Consider the following 18683-nt stretch of genomic DNA (forward strand, 5'->3'; position numbering starts at 1 on the left):
GGAGTTGCCTGTTTTCTAGGTACTTTACAGCCTTGGAACAGTGACTCCACCTTGAGCAGCAGGCAGCCAGAGCCAAAAACTGAGACAGACGGCTCCAGCACTCCGCAAGGCAACGGAGGGATGCGCCTGCATGATTTCGTCTCCAAGACGGTAAATTGGGGATTGCTGCTACTCTTGGGCACATCTAGTTTTTTAATTGTAGAAGTGATAGTTACCAGTAACAAGTTTAAGTACGTTAGTGTTACAAACCGAGTGCGGGTTTTCCTTCCTCCTTCCAATCCCTCTCTCTCCAGGGGTAACTACTGGTTACGGGGGTTGTGTATCTTTCCACTCTGTGAGTAATATCAAATTAAAAGAAAGCAACTTTTCAGAAGCAGTTGTTTGTGCTTTTTTAGTGATAAGTATTTACATTTAATGCTTGACTACAGCATGTTTTTACTTTGTCCCCTTTGATTTCCTCATAAAAACCCAAGCAAACTGACTGAGGCTCAGAGGAGTTAACTGACTCGTTTGAGCCACAGGACAGTAAGTGGCAAAGTCAACATAGGGGTTTTCTGACTCCTTGTCAACAGATTCTTTCTGCTGCTATATAGTGATCCCTTCCAGCTGGATGCCCTTATGTAAATTACTTAGCCTCTTTTTGCCTCTATTTACTTAGCTTAAAGAAAACAAAGTATTTTATTAGGATCATTGTGAGAGTTGCACAAATAAATATGTGGAAAGGGATTAGAAGGTTGTTTGGCACATGTAGGTTGATGATTCTAATTCATACCACTCCCTGTTTCATCCTCAGGTTATTAAACCCGAATCTTGTGTTCCATGTGGAAAGCGAATAAAATTTGGCAAGCTGTCTCTGAAGTGTCGAGACTGTCGTGTGGTCTCTCACCCAGAATGTCGGGACCGCTGTCCCCTTCCCTGCATTCCTACCTTGGTAGGGACACCTGTCAAGATCGGAGAGGTATGATCTGTGGGAGCCATCCTTGTGTTATGGCTTCTTTAGCTTTTCAAAATTTAGGTCATTTTATTCTAAAGCTAGTGATGCCAACAAATAGTGAATAGAAGTTAGAAAACGATGGGACTTCTCTCATAGCTCAGTGGGTTAAGAATTCAGCATTGTCACTGCGTGGCCCTGGTTACCGCTGTGGCACAGGTTTCATCCCTGGCCTAGTGACTTCTGATGATACGGGCATGGCCAAGAAAAAAAAAGAAATTTTGTTTATTATTTTTATTTATTTATTTACTTTTTTAGAGCCGAACCCACAGCATATGGAGGTTCCCAGGCTAGGGGTCTAATTGGAGCTGTAGCCACTGGCCTATACCACAGCAACAACAACACCAAATCCTTAACCCACTGAGTGAGGCCAGGGATCAAACCCGCAACCTCATGGTTCCTAGTTGGATTCGTTTCCACTGCACCATGTGGGAACTCTTGTTAAGCAATCTTTTAAAATTAAATTCCTCTTTCTTTCTTCCTCCCTCCTCCTTTCTCTCTCCCTCCTTTTCCTTCTTTTCTTCCTTGTCTCCCTTCCCTCGCCCTCTGCCTCCACTTCCTTTCCTTTTGTTCTCTTCATTCTCCTGCCCATCCCATCCAATTCTGTAAAATTTCAACTGTATACAAAAATAGAGAGATTAGTATAACTACCCCCTGGTTCCTATCATTCAACTTCCACAATTGCTAATTCATGTCCAGTCTTGATTTATTAATACCCCCATCTCCTCCTCCTGACCCTGTTCAGTGAGTTGTTTTGAAGCAAATCTCAGCCATCATATAATTTCATCTTTGACTATTCTTTCTTTTGTATTAGAGATATTCCATACTAGGCTATTAAGATTAGATTGATTATTTCTAAAATTTGATTCAGGTCATTAAGAAATTATTTAGGAGTTCCCGTCGTGGCGCAGTGGTTAACGAATCCGACTAGGAACCATGAGGTTGCGGGTTCGATCCCTGCCCTTGCTCAGTGGGTTAACGATCCGGCGTTGCTGTGAGCTGTGGTGTAGGTTGCAGACGCGGCTCGGATCCCGCGTTGCTGTGGCTCTGGCGTAGGCCGGTGACTACAGCTCCGATTCAACCCCTAGCCTGGGAACCTCCATATGCCGCGGGAGCGGCCCAAGAAATAGCAACAATAACAACAACAACAAAAAAGACAAAAAGACAAAAAAAAAAAAAAAAAAAAAGAAATTATTTATCATTACAAGTAACTTAGCAAGAATCAAAACAAAATGACTCTGCTGCCCAGTCTCCAGCATATCAAATGCTTTTTCTTAAATCCTAAGTGTTCTTATTCATGCTATAATTTTTTACGAATTTCTGTATTCTAATATAGAACCATGGAGTTCTCTCCTACAGATAGGTTTGTGTTATGATCAGTTGTGAGTTGTGTTAAATAATTTTTCTTACTAAGAATAATTACGGTATAAAAAATTTTTGTTTGTTTCCCTCCTGCCTTTTTTTTCCCCCTTCTTTTTAGGCCTGCAACTATGGCATATGGAAGTTTCCAGGCTAGGGGTCAAATTGGAGCTGCAGCCTCTGGCCTATGCCACAGCCACCAGATCTGAGTTGCATGTGCAACCTGCAGTGAACCTTGTGGCATCGCCCGATCCTTAAGCCACTGAGTGAGGCCAGGGAATGAACCTAGTACGTGGATACTAGTCGGGTTCTTAACCGGCTAAGCCACAACAGGAACTCTGAGAAGTTTTTCTTTTTAAGAGTAATAAATTAGTTTATATTAATTCCATACCTGTAATAATCTCATTATTGTTTGGTTTCTGATGCCCTTGGCTGTAAGAGGAGTAGGGGGGAGTTGTAGCTAGTGGTCTTATTACTTGTTCATGCAAAAGTGTGGTATATGTGATCATAAATCAGTCCTGGTGTGGAGGTAGGAGAAATAATTGAGAGTCTGTTCTAATATATGCTTTGGGAAGAGCAATTTAAAAGTAAGCATGAGGTCTCAGCCTGAGTATTAATCTGGGGATGGCTCTACCCATTGGTCTTCTGCTGTTAGTCTAAGGGGTATAAATAATTATTCTATTTTATTTTATTATCTTTTTGTTTTTTAGGGCTGTACCCAAGGCATATGGGAGTTTCCAGGCTGGGTGTCGAATCGGAGCTACAGCTGCCAGCCTACACCACAGCCACAGCAACATGTGATCCAAGCCGAGTCTGTGACCTAGACCACAGCTCACGGCAATGCCAGATCCTTAACCCACTGAGCAAGGCCAGGAATTAAACCTGCAAACTCATGGTTCCTAGTTGGATTCATTTCTGCTGTGCCACGATGGGAACTCTTCCTATTTTATTTTTACATAATAATTTTAAACTCCTTTTTCAGGGAATGCTGGCAGATTATGTTTCCCAGACTTCTCCAATGATCCCTGCCATTGTTGTCCACTGTGTGAATGAGATTGAGCAAAGAGGGCTGAATGAGGTAAGACTCCACCCTTGGAGAGGGTGAATTTGTTATTTGTGTCAGTAACTAAGAGGTTTTTAACTGAAAGTGTCATCTTGATAATAGACAGGCCTGTATCGGATCTCAGGCTGTGACCGGACAGTAAAAGAGCTGAAAGAAAAATTCCTAAGAGTAAAAACTGTACCCCTCCTCAGCAAAGTGGATGACATCCATGCTATCTGTAGCCTCCTGAAAGACTTCCTTCGAAATCTCAAAGAACCCCTTCTGACCTTTCGGCTAAACAAGACCTTTATGGAAGCAGCAGGTAAGGGCAGATCTTCATACTTAAATGTGAGTCCCTTGCGGGCAGGAATTTTTGACTCTGTTTCCTGTTTTATGCTTTTCTTGGTACAGTGCCTGAAACAGAGTAGATGCTCAAATACTTTGATGGAGGAATAACTATATCCATGTTCCCCGTGCCTTTACTCTTCCTTTCTAAGTTGTGTAGGGTACTCGAGTTCCCATTGCGGCACAGTAGGAATGAATCCAACTAGTATCCATGATGATGTGGGTTCAATCCCTGGCCTCCCTTGGTGGGTTGGGGATCGGTGTTGCCATGAGCTGTGGTGTAGGTCACAGATGCAGCTTGGATCCCCCAGTGCTGTGACTGGGATATAGGCCAGCAGCTGTAGCTCCCATTCAGCCTCTAGCCTGGAAACTTCCATATGTGCGGGTGTGCATATGGAAAAAAAAAATTGTTAAAGCAAAAAATTAAAAAATTTTTAAAAAATTATGTAGGGTACTAACAGGTTTTTTGTGGTGGTGGTGGTGCCTTTTTTTTTTTTTTTTGGTTAGGTTTTATGTTGTCCCTTTGAACTTGAAGACATTTTTGATTCCGTTACCGAACCCTATATTTAATCCATTGGCAAATATTGTCAGCAAAGGTCTTATAAATATATATCAAATTATTACATTTAAAATTTGGGAGTTCCTGTCATGGCTCAGTAGAAAATGAATCCGACTAGTATCTGTGAGGATGCAGGTTCAATCTCTGCCTCGCTCAGTGGGTTAAGGATCTGGCATTGCTGCAAGCTGTGGTGTAGGTTGCAGAAACGGCTGGATCTGGCATTGCTGTGGCTATAGGCCAGCAGCTGCAGCTCCAATTCAACCTCTAGCCTGGGAACCTCCATATGTTGAGGGTGTGGCCCTAAAAAAAAATTGTTGCTCCCATTGCTACTACTCTTTTTTTTTTAATTTATTTTTTTTGAAGTATAGTTGATTAACGTCTTCTCAGATCCACCTATCAGAGTATTGCCAACAAAAACAAAAATAAACAAATGGGACCTACTCAAACTTCAAAGTTTCTGCACAGCAAAGGAAACCCTAAACAACACAAAAAGACAACCCACACAATGGGAGAAAAATCTTTGCAAGTGAATCGACTGACATGGGATTGATCTCCAAAATTTACAAACACCTTCTGCAGCTCCATACCAAAAAAAACAACAAGCCTATTAAAAAATGGGCAGAAGATCTAAACAGACAGTTCTCCAAAGAAGACATACAGATGGCCAAGAAACACATGAAAAGATGTTCAACATCACTCATTATTAGAGAGATGCAAATCAAAACCACTCTGACGTCCCACCTTACACCAGCCAGAATGGCCATCATCCAAAAGTCTACAAACAAGAAGTGCTGGAGAGGGTGTGGAGAAAAAGGAACCCAACCCTAGTTGGTGGGATTGTGAATTGGTGCAACCACTGTGGAAAGCAGTATGGAGATTCCTCAGAAAACTAAACATAGAACTACCATTTGATCCAGCAATCCCACTCCTGGGCATCTACCCAGAGAAAACCACGACTCGCAAAGACACATTACTCCGATGTTCATTGCAGCGCTATTTGCAATAGCCAAGACATGGCAACCACCTAAATGTCCATCAACAGAGGAGTGGATCCAGAAGATGTGGTACATATATATATACACAATGGAATATTACTCAGCCATTAAATGAAGTATAGTTGATTTACAATGTTGTGTTAGTTTATGGTTTACAACAAAGTGATTCAGTTATACATATATATCACTTTCATATTATTTTCTTTCTTTTTTTATTCAATGAATTTATTACATTTATAGTTGTACAATGATCATCACAACCCAGTTTTATAGCATTTCCGTCCCACACCCCCAGCACATCCCCCACCCCCCAACCTGTCTCCTTTGGAAACCATAAGTTTTTCAAAGTCTGTGAGTCAGTATCTGTTCTGCAAAGAAGTTCAGTGTGTCCTTTTTTCAGATTCCACGTCAGTGAAAGCATTTGATGTTGATGTCTCATTGTCTGACTGACTTCACTTACCGTGATAATTTCTAGGTCCATCATGTTGCTGCAAGTGCCGTTATTTCATTCCTTTTAATGGCTGAGTAATATTCCATTGTGTATATATATATGTACCACATCTTCTGGATCCACTCCTCTGTTGATGGACATTTAGGTGGTTGCCATGTCTTGGCTATTGCAAATAGCGCTGCAATGAACATCGGAGTAATGTGTCTTTGCGAGTCGTGGTTTTCTCTGGGTAGATGCCCAGGAGTGGGATTGCTGGATCAAATGGTAGTTCTATGTTTAGTTTTCTGAGGAATCTCCATACTGCTTTCCACAGTGGTTGCACCAATTCACAATCCCACCAACTAGGGTTGGGTTCCTTTTTCTCCACACCCTCTCCAGCACTTCTTGTTTGTAGACTTTTGGATGATGGCCATTCTGGCTGGTGTAAGGTGGGACGTCAGAGTGGTTTTGATTTGCATCTCTCTAATAATGAGTGATGTTGAACATCTTTTCATGTGTTTCTTGGCCATCTGTATGTCTTCTTTGGAGAACTGTCTGTTTAGATCTTCTGCCCATTTTTTAATAGGCTTGTTGTTTTTTTTGGTATGGAGCTGCAGAAGGTGTTTGTAAATTTTGGAGATCAATCCCATGTCAGTCGATTCACTTGCAAAGATTTTTCTCCCATTGTGTGGGTTGTCTTTTTGTGTTGTTTAGGGTTTCCTTTGCTGTGCAGAAACTTTGAAGTTTGAGTAGGTCCCATTTGTTTATTTTTGTTTTTACCATCATTGCTGTAAGAGGTGGATCTGAGAAGATGTTGCTATCGTTTATGTCAGAGAGTGTTTGGCATATGTTTTCCTCTGAGAGTTTTACAGTGTCTGGTCTTATATCTAGGTCTTTAATCCATTTAGAGTTTATTTTTGTGTATGGTATTAGGGAGTGTTCTAATTTCATTCTTTTCTATGTGGCTGTCCAGTTTTCCCATCACCACTCATTGAAGGGGCTGTCTTTTCTCCATTGTACATTCTTGCCTCCTTTGTCATAGATTAGTTGAGCGTAGGTGCGTGGGTTTAATTTCTGGGCTTTCTATTCTGTTCCACCGATCTATGTCTGTCTTTGTGCCAGTACCATATGGTTTTGATGACTGTTGCTTTGTAGTATAGCCTGAAGTCAGGGAGCCTGATTCCTCCAGCTCCGTTTTTCTTTTTCAGGATGTCTTTGGCTATTCTGGGTCTTTTGTGCTTCCAAACAAATTTTAAAATATTTTGTTTGAGTTCTGTGAAAAATGTCCTCGGGGATTTGATAGGGATTGCAGTGACTCTGTAGATTGCCTTGGGTAGTATAGTCATTTTGATCCTAGTATTTTCTATTACGGTTTACCACAAGATATTGAATATAGTTTCCTGTGTGGGACCTTATTGTTTATCCATTTTATTTTTTTTTGTCTTTTTGCCTTTTTTTTCTTTTTTCTTTTTCTTTTTTTTTTTTTTTTTGGTCTTTTTGCCTTTTTCTTGAGCTGCTCCCACAGCATATGGAGGATCCCAGGCTAGGGGTCCAACCAGAGCTGTAGCCACCGGCCCACACCAGAGCCACAGCAACGTGGGATCCGAGCTGCATTTGCAACCTACACCATAGCTCACAGCAACGCTGGATCCTTAACCCACTGAGCAAGGCCAGGGATTGAACCTGCAACCTCATGGTTCCTAGTCAGATTCATTAACCACTGTGCCACGACGGGAACTCCTATCCATTTTATATGTAATAGTTTGCATTTGCTAATCTCAGGCTCCCAGTCTGTCCCTCCCTTTCCCAACCCCTCTCACCCTTGGCAACCACAAGTCTGTTCTCTGTGTATGTGAGTCTGTTTCTAGTTTTATTTTTTGTTTTTGGGGTTTTGTTTTTTTTTTGCTTTTTAGGGCTGCATGTGCAGCATATGGAAGTTCCCAGGTTAGGGATCAAATTGGAGATGCAGCTGCCAGCCTGTGCCACAGCCACAGCAATGCAGTATCCAAGCCGTGTCTATGACCTACACCACAGCTCACAGCAATCCAGGTCCTTAACCCACTGAGCAAGGCCAGGGATTGAACCTGCATCTTATGGTTACTAGTTGGGTTTGTCACTGCTGGACCTCAACAGGAACTTTCTGTTTCTGTTTTGTGCATAAGTTCATTTGTTTCATATTTAATACATTTGTTTATTTATTTATTTTGGTCTTTTTAGGGCTGCACTCGCGGCATATGGCGGTTCCCAGGCTAGGGGTCTAATCAGAGCTACAACTGCTGGCCTGTGCCACAGGCACAGCAACTTGGGATCTGAGCTACGTCTGTGACCTACACCACAGCTCATGGCAACGCCAGATCCTTAACCCCTTGAGAGAGGCCAGAGGTGGAATCCACAACCTCATGGTTCCCAGTCAGATTCGTTTCTGTTGCGCCATGACGGGCACTTCCATTTGTGTCATATTTTAGATTCCACATATAAGTGATATCATGTGGTATTTGTCTTTTTCTCTCTGATTTACTTCACTTAGTATGATAATCTCTAGGTCCATCCACGTAGCTACAGATGGCATTATTTCATTCTTTTAGTGGCTGAATAGTATTCCATTGTATATATATATGTACCACATTTTTATTATCCATTCATCTGTCGATGGACATTTAGGTTGTTTCCATGTGTTGGCTGTTGTAAATAGTGCTTCTGTGAACATTAGGATTCATGTATCCAAAATTAGTTTTGTCCAGATATAATGCCCAAGTGTGGGATTATTGAATCATATGGCAACTCTATTTTTAGTATTTTTGAGGAACTTTCATACGCTTTTCCATATGGCTGCACCAATTTACATTCCTACCAATAGTGCAGGAGAATTCTCTTTTCTCCATAATCTTCCCAGCACTTGCTATTTGTAGACTTTAACGGTGGCCATTCTGACAGGTGTGAGGTGGTACTTCATTGTAGTTTTGATCTTTTGCCTATTTTTGATTGGATTGTTTGTTTTTATGTTACTGAGTTGAGTTGTTCGTATATTTTTAGAAATTAAGCCCTTGTCAGTCACATCATTTGCAAATATTTCCTTCCAGCCCACAGGTTGTCTTTTTGCTTTGTTTATGGTTTCCTTTGCTATGCAAAAACTTGTAAGCTCGATTAGGTTCCATTTGTTTATTTTTACTTTTATTTCTATTGCCTTGGGAGACTGACCTAAGAAAACGTTGGTATGATTTATGTCAGAGAATGTTTTGCTATGTTCTCTTCTAGGAGTTTTATGGTCATGTCTTATATTTAAGTCTTTAAGCCATTTTTAGTTTATTTTTGTGTATTGTGTGAGGGTGTGTTCTAATTTCATTGCTTTACATGTGGGTGTCCAGCTTTCCCAACACCACTTACTGAAGAGACTGTCTTTTCTCCGTTTTATTATTTTTTTTTAATTTATTTTTTGCTTTTTAGGCCCGCATGTGCAGCATATAGAAGTTCCCAGGCTAGGGTTTGAATTGGAGCCACAGCTGCCAGCCTATACCATAGTTCATAGCAACGCCAGATCCTCTACCCACTGATCAGGGCCAAGGGTCAAACACACATCTTCATGGATACTAGTCTGATTCATTACTGCTGTGCCACAATGGGCACTCCCCTTTTCTCCATTTTATATTCTTATCTCTTTTGTCAAAGATTAATTAACTGTAAGTATGTGTGTTTATTTCTGGACTTTCTATTCTGTTCCATTGATTCATATGTCAGTTTTTGTGCTAGTACCACGTTGTTTTGATTACTGTACCTTTGCAGTATTGTCTGAAGTCTGGGAGGGTTATGCCTCCTGTTTTGTTCTTTTTCTTCAGGATTGCTTTGATAATTCGGGCTCTTTTATGGTTCTGTATAAATTTTAGGATTATTTGTCCTAGTTGTATGAAAATTGTCGGGTAATACGATAAGGATTGTATTAAATCTGTAGATTCCTTTGGGTAGTATGGCCATTTTAACAATACTAATTCCTCCAATCCAAGAGCATGTGATATCTTTCCATTTCTTTGAATTATCTTCACTGATAAAGGAATCAGTGTTACATAAAGGAATCAGTGTTACATAGTTCTCAGCATATAAATCTTTCTCCTCCTTGGTCAGGTTTATTCCTAAGGGTTTTTTTTTAATGCAATTTTATTTATTTTTATTTTATTTTATTTTATTTTGTCTTTTTAAGGCCTCACCTGTAGCATATGGAAGTTTCTAAGCTAGGGGTCAAATCAGAGCTGCAGCTGCTGGCCTACACCACTGCCATAGCAATACCAGATCTGAGCCGTGCCTGCAGCCTACACCTTAGCTCTTGGCAATGCTGAATCCTTAACTCACTGAGTGAGGCCAGGCATGGAACCTCTGTCCTCATGGTTATCAGTTGGGTTTGTTATCACTGATCCACCACAGGAACTCATTGGATGCAATTTTAAAAGGGACCGGTGGGAGTTCCCGCTGTAGCATAGTGGATTAAGGATTGGTTGTGGCTTCTTGGGTTGCTGCGGAGACGTGGTTTTGATCCCCAGCCCAGCACAGTGGGTTAAAGATCTGGTGTTGCCGCAGCTGTGGTGTAGGTCTCAGCTGTGGCTCAGACTTGATCCCTGGCCTGTGAACTTCCATATGCTGCAGGTGCAGTCAAAAAAAGGGGGAAATTGGTTTTTTACTTTCCCTTTCTGATATTTCATCAGCTAGTGTAAAAAATGCAACAGATTTCTGTATGTTATTCTTATATCCTGTTACCTTGCTGAATTGTTTCCCAGTTCTAGTAGGTTTTTGTTTTGTTTTGCTTTTTAGGGCCGCACTCATGACACATGGAGATTCCCAGGCTAGGGGTCGAATTGGAGCTATAGCTGCCGGCCTACACCACAGCCACAGCAACACAAGATCCAAGCCTCTTCTGCAATCTACACCGCAGCTTATGGCAACACCAGATCCTTAACCCACTGAGTGAAGCCAGGGATCGAACCCGCAACCTCAGTGGTTCCTAGTCAGATTCGTTTCTGCTGTGCCATAACAGGAACTCTAGTTCTAGTAGTTTTTGTGTGGAATCCTTAGAGTTTTCTAAATATAGTATCATATCATCTGCATATAATGACAATTTTACCTCTTCTCTCCCATCTTGGATACCTTTTATTTCTTGTTCTTGTCTTATTGCTGTGGCTAGGACTTCCAATACTGTTTTGAATAGGAGAGATGACAGTGGGCATCCTTGTCTTGTTCCAGATTTCAGCTTTTCATGGTTAAACACTGTTGGCTGTGTCAGAAATAGCTTTCATGATGTTAAGACATGTTGCCTCTATACCCACTATGTATTACTACGACACCTAACATCTTTTTTTTTTTTTTGACTTTTTAGGGTCACACCCACAGCATATAGAGGTTCCCAGACTAGTGGTCTAATCAGAGCTGTAGCCGCCAGCCTACACCACAGCCACAGCAACGCCGGATCCTTGATCTGCTGAGCGAGGCCAGGGATTGAAACCGCAACCTCATGGTTCCTAGTTGTGTTCGTTAACCACTGTGCCATGACGGGAACTCCCACGGTTAACATCTCTTACTGTGGAGTGATAAAAGAACCTACTGATTTTCCTGTTTCTACTCTTGCCCTCTGTAGTATAATCTTCACTCAGTGGCTAGAGTGGTCCTTTTAAAATTTAATTAGATAATGTTCCTTCTGTCCTCAGTATCCTCCAGTGCCTTCCCGTTACTCTCAGAATAAAATTCTTATTCCTTAACATGCCAGACGACTCCACATACGTCTACAACATCATTTCTTTCAACACTCTTCCCTTCTTTCCTTCTCCAGTTACACTGGAATTCTTGCAGTTCTTAGAACGTAATCAAGCTTACTCCCAACTCAGGGCCATTACATTTGTTGTCTTAGCCTGGAGTGATATTTATTTACATGATTCGTTCCTTTATGTCTTTTTTAGTTTCTTTTTGTATTTTTTGTCCTCAGAAACACCTTTACTGACCATCTTTTCTAAAATAACAGCTTTCATTACTTTTTAGCTGCACCTGCAGCATATGGAAGTTCCCAGGCTAGGGGCTGAATTGGAGCCACAGCCACCTGCCTGTGCCACAACCACAGCCATGTGGGATCCAAGCTACATCTGTGACCCACACCGCAGCTTACAGCAATGCTGAATCCTTAACCCACTGGGTGAGGCCAGGGATCAAACCTGAATCCTTGTGGATACTAGTCGGGTTCTTAACCTACTGAGCCACAAGGGGAACTCCTGCAGCTTCCATTAATTTCTAGCTTATTATTTATTATATGTATCACTACCTGATTTTTTTTTTTTTTTAAACTTTATGGCTACACCCACTGCATATGGAAGTTTTGAAGTTCCTGGGCCAGGGATTGAATCTGAGCCACAGCTGAGGCAATGCCAGATCCTTTAACCCATCCTTTTAGCCCACTGTGCCAGGCTGGGGATTGGACCTGCACCTCCATGGTGACCTGAGCCGCTGCAGTTGGATTCTTAACCCACTGCGCCATGGTGGGGAGCTCTGGTATTTGCTTTTTAACTGACTCCCTCAGAATCACGAGGCAAGTTCTTTTGTTTAGTTCTGCTTCATCCCGAGCACTTGAGTGCCTGGCACATAATAGGTTCTTAAACATGTTTTGTGAACGAATACCTTCTTGATAACTGTAGGTTCTACAGTTGTATGTCTGCCTTCCAGGAAACATGAGTTTCCAGCTGCTTTCCCTAACTGCAAAACCTGGTTTTTTAAAAGTTCTGATTTCTAATATTGAGCTCCTGGCCAGTATCCTGCTTGTTAATGAATCTAGAGTCTGATGCAGTCATGAACCTAATCAGAAGTTTCAGAAGCTTACAGTGTAGATGAGACTTTGTGGTCGATAACTTGAAAGCCCGCTGTCAAGGGAAGGAAGTCTAGGCCTCTTGGTGCTTTCTTTTCATTTGCAGAAATCACAGATGAGGATAACAGCATAGCTGCTATGTACCAGGCTGTTGGTGAGCTGCCCCAGGCCAACAGAGACACATTAGCTTTCCTCATGATTCACTTGCAGAGGTGAGTGGAGCAGAAATTTGTTTCTGGAAGTCAGGGAATTTGCCAAGGGAAAGAGAATGGGGGTTGAGTGTTAGGGAGGGGGGTGAATTGTTTTTCTGTAGATCTTACATTTTGGACTGCTTTTAAGCAGGGTAACAAATCTTCTAATTTAATGCTCTTTTACTTATTTAGAGTGGCTCAGAGCCCAAACACTAAAATGGATGTTGCCAATCTGGCTAAAGTCTTTGGCCCTACAATAGTTGCCCACGCTGTGCCCAATCCAGATCCAGTGATAATGTTACAGGACATCAAGCGTCAACCCAAGGTAGGCGAGCCCGTATGTATATATACCCGAACTCGTGGTAATATGATAATAGGAGAGAGCAGGGAGAGGTGAACCCTGAGCTTAGAAGTTTGCTAACATATTTGGTCATCTTTGGTGGTGGCTTTTAGGTGGTAGAGCGCCTGCTTTCACTACCGCTGGAATACTGGAGTCAGTTCATGATGGTGGAACAAGAGAACATTGACCCCATGCATGTCATTGAGAACTCAAATGCCTTTTCAACACCTCAGACACCAGATGTTAAAGGTAAGGCTAAGTGATGCTTTCGTAAGAGCCCGACTCCCTCTCTGATTTTTGGCAAGGTGCCCACTCCTTGCCTTTATCAGAGCTCTTTGAAATGTATATTCTTCAATAAAATTAAATTAATTTTGAGAATTCTAACATTAAAGAAAAATTTGTACAGTTTTATCATCTAATTTTTTTTCACTTTTCCATATTCTCTGTCTTTCTTTACCCATATGGATATTTTAAAAATACGTAATGATTTAGGTATAATTAGTTCTTATTTCATTCAGCATATTGAGAGAACTTTCTTTGTTACTAGAGGATCTTCATCATTTTTAGATGGTTGTAAAACTGTAATTTACTTAAATATTCTATTAGGTATTGTTATTTTTCAATTTTTTGTAATAACATATAGTGATGTCATTAACATTGTGTGTGTTAATGATATACATATATATATATACATACTCCTTTTTTTTCCCTAATGACAAATTCCCAGGAGTGAGAATCACTGGATTAAAGGTTTTAAACATTTTTATGTTTCTTGATGTTTTACCAACTTGATTTCTTAAAGGCTTTTGCCAGTTATATTGCCACCAAAAATGTATGAGGCTGGTTTTATCCAGCTTCAGTGGCTTTGGAGACTTGTTCTTTAATTATTGCAGGTTCTTTTTAAGAAAGCATATTGTTTTTTCTAGCATAGGAAAAAATTAAATAGATGTTGGATTTGTGAAGTGTGGTGTTTGAGAGTAGCCTAAATCAGAAAATGAATGTCAGCTATTCATTGAACTGTATAGTTAAAAAAATATACTGGTGTGTTAGAAAATGATAAGAAAAATGATATCTGGGGCTTTGCAAGGTCTCTAACCTTAGCTCCTAAGTGCTTCATAGGATATTCAGCTTAGCACTGGCTGCCTACAACGGCACTTTCTTTTTCAAACCCGCCTTTAAAATTGTCTTACCTTTGCTTGAAGTGAGTGTACTGGGGCCTGTGACTACTCCTGAGCATCAGCTCCTCAAGACTCCTTCATCCAGCTCCCTGTCACAGAGAGTCCGCTCCACCCTCACCAAGAACACTCCCAGGTAGGCGGAATTGGTCTGCTCAGGAAATAAAAAATGACTGCTTCCTTAGATGTCTTTCCCATCATGCTGAAAACTGAGAGAAAAACTGAAGTAGATATTAACTAGCAGCTAGACTTTAAAAGAAACCTGGAGCGGAGTTCCCGTCATGGTGCAGTGGTTAATGAATCCAACTAGGAACCATGAGGTTGCGGGTTCGATCCCTGGCCTTGCTCAGTGGGTTAAGGATCTGGCGTTGTCGTGAGCTATGATGTAGGTTGCAGATGCGGCTGGGATCCCGCGTTGCTGTGGCTCTCATATGCCGCAGAAGCGGCTCAAGAAAGAGGCAAAAAGATAAAAAAAAAAAAAAAAGGAAACCTGGAGCCATAAGGATCCCCTCTGTAAAGAGGGTCTGAAGGTCTTTACTGTTCCCCCTCCGTCATCTTAGGTGGCAGAATAGCTTACAGCTTACCGAGTAGTTGTCGAAGTTTTCCTACTTTGGTTGAGTATATCAAGTAATGGTATAGTTGTTTATTTACCATTTTTTATAGAACACTTTCCCAGTTTATTTTCTTTTTCTTTAGATTTGGGAGCAAAAGCAAGTCTGCCACCAACCTAGGACGGCAAGGAAACTTTTTTGCTTCTCCAATGCTCAAGTGAAGTCATGTCTCCTGTTACTTCCCAGCGTTTACTGAATGCAGGGAAGGACGCACCTGTACTCTCTGCTCTGCAGCCTCCTGTACTCATTACTACATTTAGCATTCTCCAGGCTTTTAATCAAGTTTAATTGTGCATGGGGGTTTTATGAAAACTATATATATCTCCTTCTCCTTCTCCTCAAGTAATGTAATACCAACACCTTGTGCTGTCACCGTTGGGAGCTTTTAGACAGAAGATCTCTACAGAGGTAGAAGTGGAGTATGAAGTTCATTGTGATTCTTTTGGGGGCTGGGGGCAGGTCCCTTTGGCTGAAAGCCAAATGCTCTCAGTCATGACCTTTCTCTGGTGTAATTTCCATGAGACAATGGTAGAAGCCCTACCTCTTTGGTAAGACTGCCTTGTCTCAGGGTGGGAGGTGAGAGGGCAGGGTGAAGAAGGGTTTGAATAGAGCATTTAGGGTGGCTCCTTTGAGAACTTGAAAGTTCCCCTTTTCCCTTTATGAACTGCGCTATAAACATGGGGCCTTGCTAAAAATGAGATCCAGTGAGGACCAAACTAGTAATGGGAGTATGCTTAGCTTTAATTTGGATTGATTAGGTTTAATAGTATTAAGTGGCACAACTTTTTAAAAGTGATACTGCAATTCGTATTTATTTCCAACGGGCCCTCACGCTGAACTTTGGGTTTGGTTGGAGTCAAAGCCAGTTTGCTTTAAAGTTGAATTCATTCTGAGGCTTGATACCCCCACCCCCTTGTCCATTGGAGCCCTACTTCTCCAGGTCAGGATACTGTCTGTTTGGCACCCAACTAACAATTAAGAGTAGGCTATAAGGGAAGATTGTCAATAGTCTGTGTGGCAAGAAAAGCCACAGTCATTTTGCCTTTGCACTTTGGATACTGAAATCTTCCTGTGGAATAGCCACATCTAGATAAATATGAGCTTTTTCTTCTATTAAAATTATTTCCAGTATCTATCAAAATGCTTTCTCCTATAGAATGTTTCTAACCCATAGTGGCCCTTGTCTGTAAAACTGTGTTTGGAATAACATTTGGAAAAAAGTAAATAGTTTTTTCAAAACAAAAGTGAGGTTGTTTTTCTTGTCCTGGAAAGTGACTTTCAGTGCCTTTTTTTTAGAAAATATTTTTCCTCCAAGTGTCTGAGTCTTATTCATCTCCATTTCTCCCTCCCCCTCCTCACCTCTCCCCTCCCTTCACCATCGCCAGGAGTTGGTTTCTTCATTTCTCATTCAGTCTCTTTCTTTGTCCAAACTGAAGTCCTAGACTATCCTAACTCTTATCCTCTTGTTTGAAGAAACTGCTTCAAACAAAACCCAAACTTTTCTAACAGGTCTTTAGGGATCAGAATGGTGCAGATAAAAAAGAAAGAAAGAAAAAATCCCAAGGAACCCAAACGACTCTGTCTGGCCGACAGCCTGGAACATCCTTCACTGCTGGAAGTGACTCTGGAGAGAGCTGGGATGATTAACTGAGGGCACCTGCACTTGGAACTCTGAAGCTGGTGAACAGAATGTATCTGAGATTGAACGTAAACAGTTGCAGGCTTAATATGTAACCGTGGAGAGAGAAGGCAACCTACTGGCTTTTTTCCCAGGAGGTGGCAGCTCTCGCAGCAGGACCCATCTGCCTCAGCAAATTGACAGAGGACGGGGTCCCGTCTCCCCTTAGCCCCCTGTATACACTCACGCCTGTTAGGTTTGGGGTTTTTTATCCTTCGTCTTAGATGCTGTCTCTTCTCTTAAAACTCTGTAAGCCTAGTGTTGGCCTGGCTCCACATTTGCTGTTCTGTAGTATTTCCCCAAGGTGCGTTTTAAGTCACTAATGTAGAGGAAGTAAATGGATTGTATAATGTGAGTGAAGGCAAGACGACCCCATGCAGGAACTGATGGCCCATTAACGAAAAAGGAAATAGCCCCGTGTGTCAAATGTTGGCAGTCAGTTGCTCGGTTTTTGGGCCAGGCCAAGAGACCTTAACCATGAAAATAATTTTGATATTAGCATAGGGAAATACGACCAACCTTCAACTTCTCTAACAGTACTTCATGTAGAACAGCTTGACTTTCTAGTATTTTCTTAATTAAATTGCACTCCTTTGACCTGAGGTCTGTGGATGGGGGTCCAGGGCTTTGGTGTGGCTGTCACCCCCCCCCCCACTCCCAGCCCTTTCTGATGCTGCCTCTTTTTCCGTCTTTAATGCATTGTAACTTTACTATCCCCCTTACTAATAGCCAGAATATTTACATCTTTAAATCCATTTACCTCCATCAATCTATGTAAGACTCCTAAGTTTGATGTTTATTTAACTGGGCAAACATTACATCGTTTGATTTAGCAGCAGCAATTTGTGTCTATTACTGAGTATTTTTTTTTTCTTTTTTGGCCGCCCTTTGGCATAGGGAGTTCCCCAGCCAGGGGTCAGATCCAAGCTACCGTTGCAGCCTACACCGCTGCTGCAGCAACACCGAATCCTTTAACCCACTGTGCCAGGCCAGGGGTTAAACCTGCGTCCTGGTGCTTCAGAGATGCCTCCGATCCCACTGCACCACAACGGGAACTCCATGACTGGGTATTCAATGATTTTTCATCCTTAAGAAGGTGAGTTATTTGGGAAGGCAAGAAGGCATCTTCCATTTCAATCAGAGGATTAGAGAGTGCTCAATTGATTTACCATGGCAAAAAAAAAAGTCATTTTTGGCCATGACCTGACCCTGTGGCATTGAAAGGGGTCCTGGGTTCTTAAATTCATGCTTAAGTTATTGGGCAGCACAAAGGGACAAGGAGTGCTGCATTCATACAAGAAGCAGAGATCCCAGGCTTGCTGGTTTTGTTTTGTTTCAGTAGGGTCTCTGCCCACCTCAGGCAGATAGACAGCTGCGTGCACTTACGCATGTACATGCAGTGTATGTGGCTTCCTATTAGAAGGCAGTTGCGAGACCCCCTGCTGTGCCTGGATCACTGAGCGGTTTGCTTAATCATGCATCACCTTTCTTAGGCTCTCAGCAGGAGCAGGGTGAGAGCTGCTGTGGCAGTCCGGATCTGAGAAGCAAGGGTGGCAGGCACAGAGTTCAGTGTTCAAGTCGGCACAGCTCACACACAAGGTTCTCCATCAGTGTGCTTTGATGATAATCTCGGTCATGACTCAAGCTTCAGCCACTGGTGCGAAAAGCTTTTAAGCATGCGGAGCCAGAGCGTGTTAGTCATTGTGGTTTTAGTATCAACAGGGTTTAGAGAGTGGCCACTTCACCTAAGAATTCAGTAATTAAAATAAAAAAAAATAATCTGCTCCCTGTAGCTGGTATATTTTGTAAATAAGTGAAGGCCTCAGGCCAGGAGGTCCTTAACTTGTGTAATTTATTAGACTCTGGTTTTCAGAGTCCGTGTTTGTTGACAGTTTCTATTCCCGAAGTCAGGCCGAAGACAGCTTGACGTCAGCAGGAATAACCTTGCAGCGTGTGGGAGCCTTGTCCTCTGCAGGCATGTGGGATGGGAAAGGAGGCCACTTTTCAGGGACTCAGAGCTGGAAGCAGGAATTTTCCCTCTTGTCTACCTTCTCCCTCCAGAACTCTTGCCCGGCTTCATTTAGTTGCACTGTTTTTATACAGCGCTACTCTCTCCTCTCACACAGTTGGACACCATC

At 41.9% G+C, this 18683-nt stretch overlaps 1 protein-coding gene across 5 annotated transcripts in view; it reads left to right on the forward strand.

The window, feature by feature from the left end:
- The window catches only part of RACGAP1 (Rac GTPase activating protein 1), a 49306-nt gene extending 33195 nt beyond the window's left edge, over positions 1-16111 (forward strand). For all 5 annotated transcript variants that reach the window (XM_021091634.1, XM_021091635.1, XM_021091633.1 and 2 more), the window contains 9 exons: positions 20-150; positions 794-958; positions 3333-3428; positions 3516-3714; positions 12657-12762; positions 12934-13066; positions 13195-13330; positions 14284-14392; positions 14953-16111. In XM_021091634.1, the coding sequence (XP_020947293.1) occupies positions 20-150; positions 794-958; positions 3333-3428; positions 3516-3714; positions 12657-12762; positions 12934-13066; positions 13195-13330; positions 14284-14392; positions 14953-15028 (1151 nt within the window). In that variant the 3' untranslated portion in view covers positions 15029-16111. The remainder of the gene's footprint in view (positions 1-19; positions 151-793; positions 959-3332; positions 3429-3515; positions 3715-12656; positions 12763-12933; positions 13067-13194; positions 13331-14283; positions 14393-14952) is intronic.

This window comes from Sus scrofa, chromosome 5 (genome assembly GCF_000003025.6).
Source record: "Sus scrofa isolate TJ Tabasco breed Duroc chromosome 5, Sscrofa11.1, whole genome shotgun sequence".
Lineage (NCBI taxonomy): Eukaryota > Metazoa > Chordata > Mammalia > Artiodactyla > Suidae > Sus > Sus scrofa.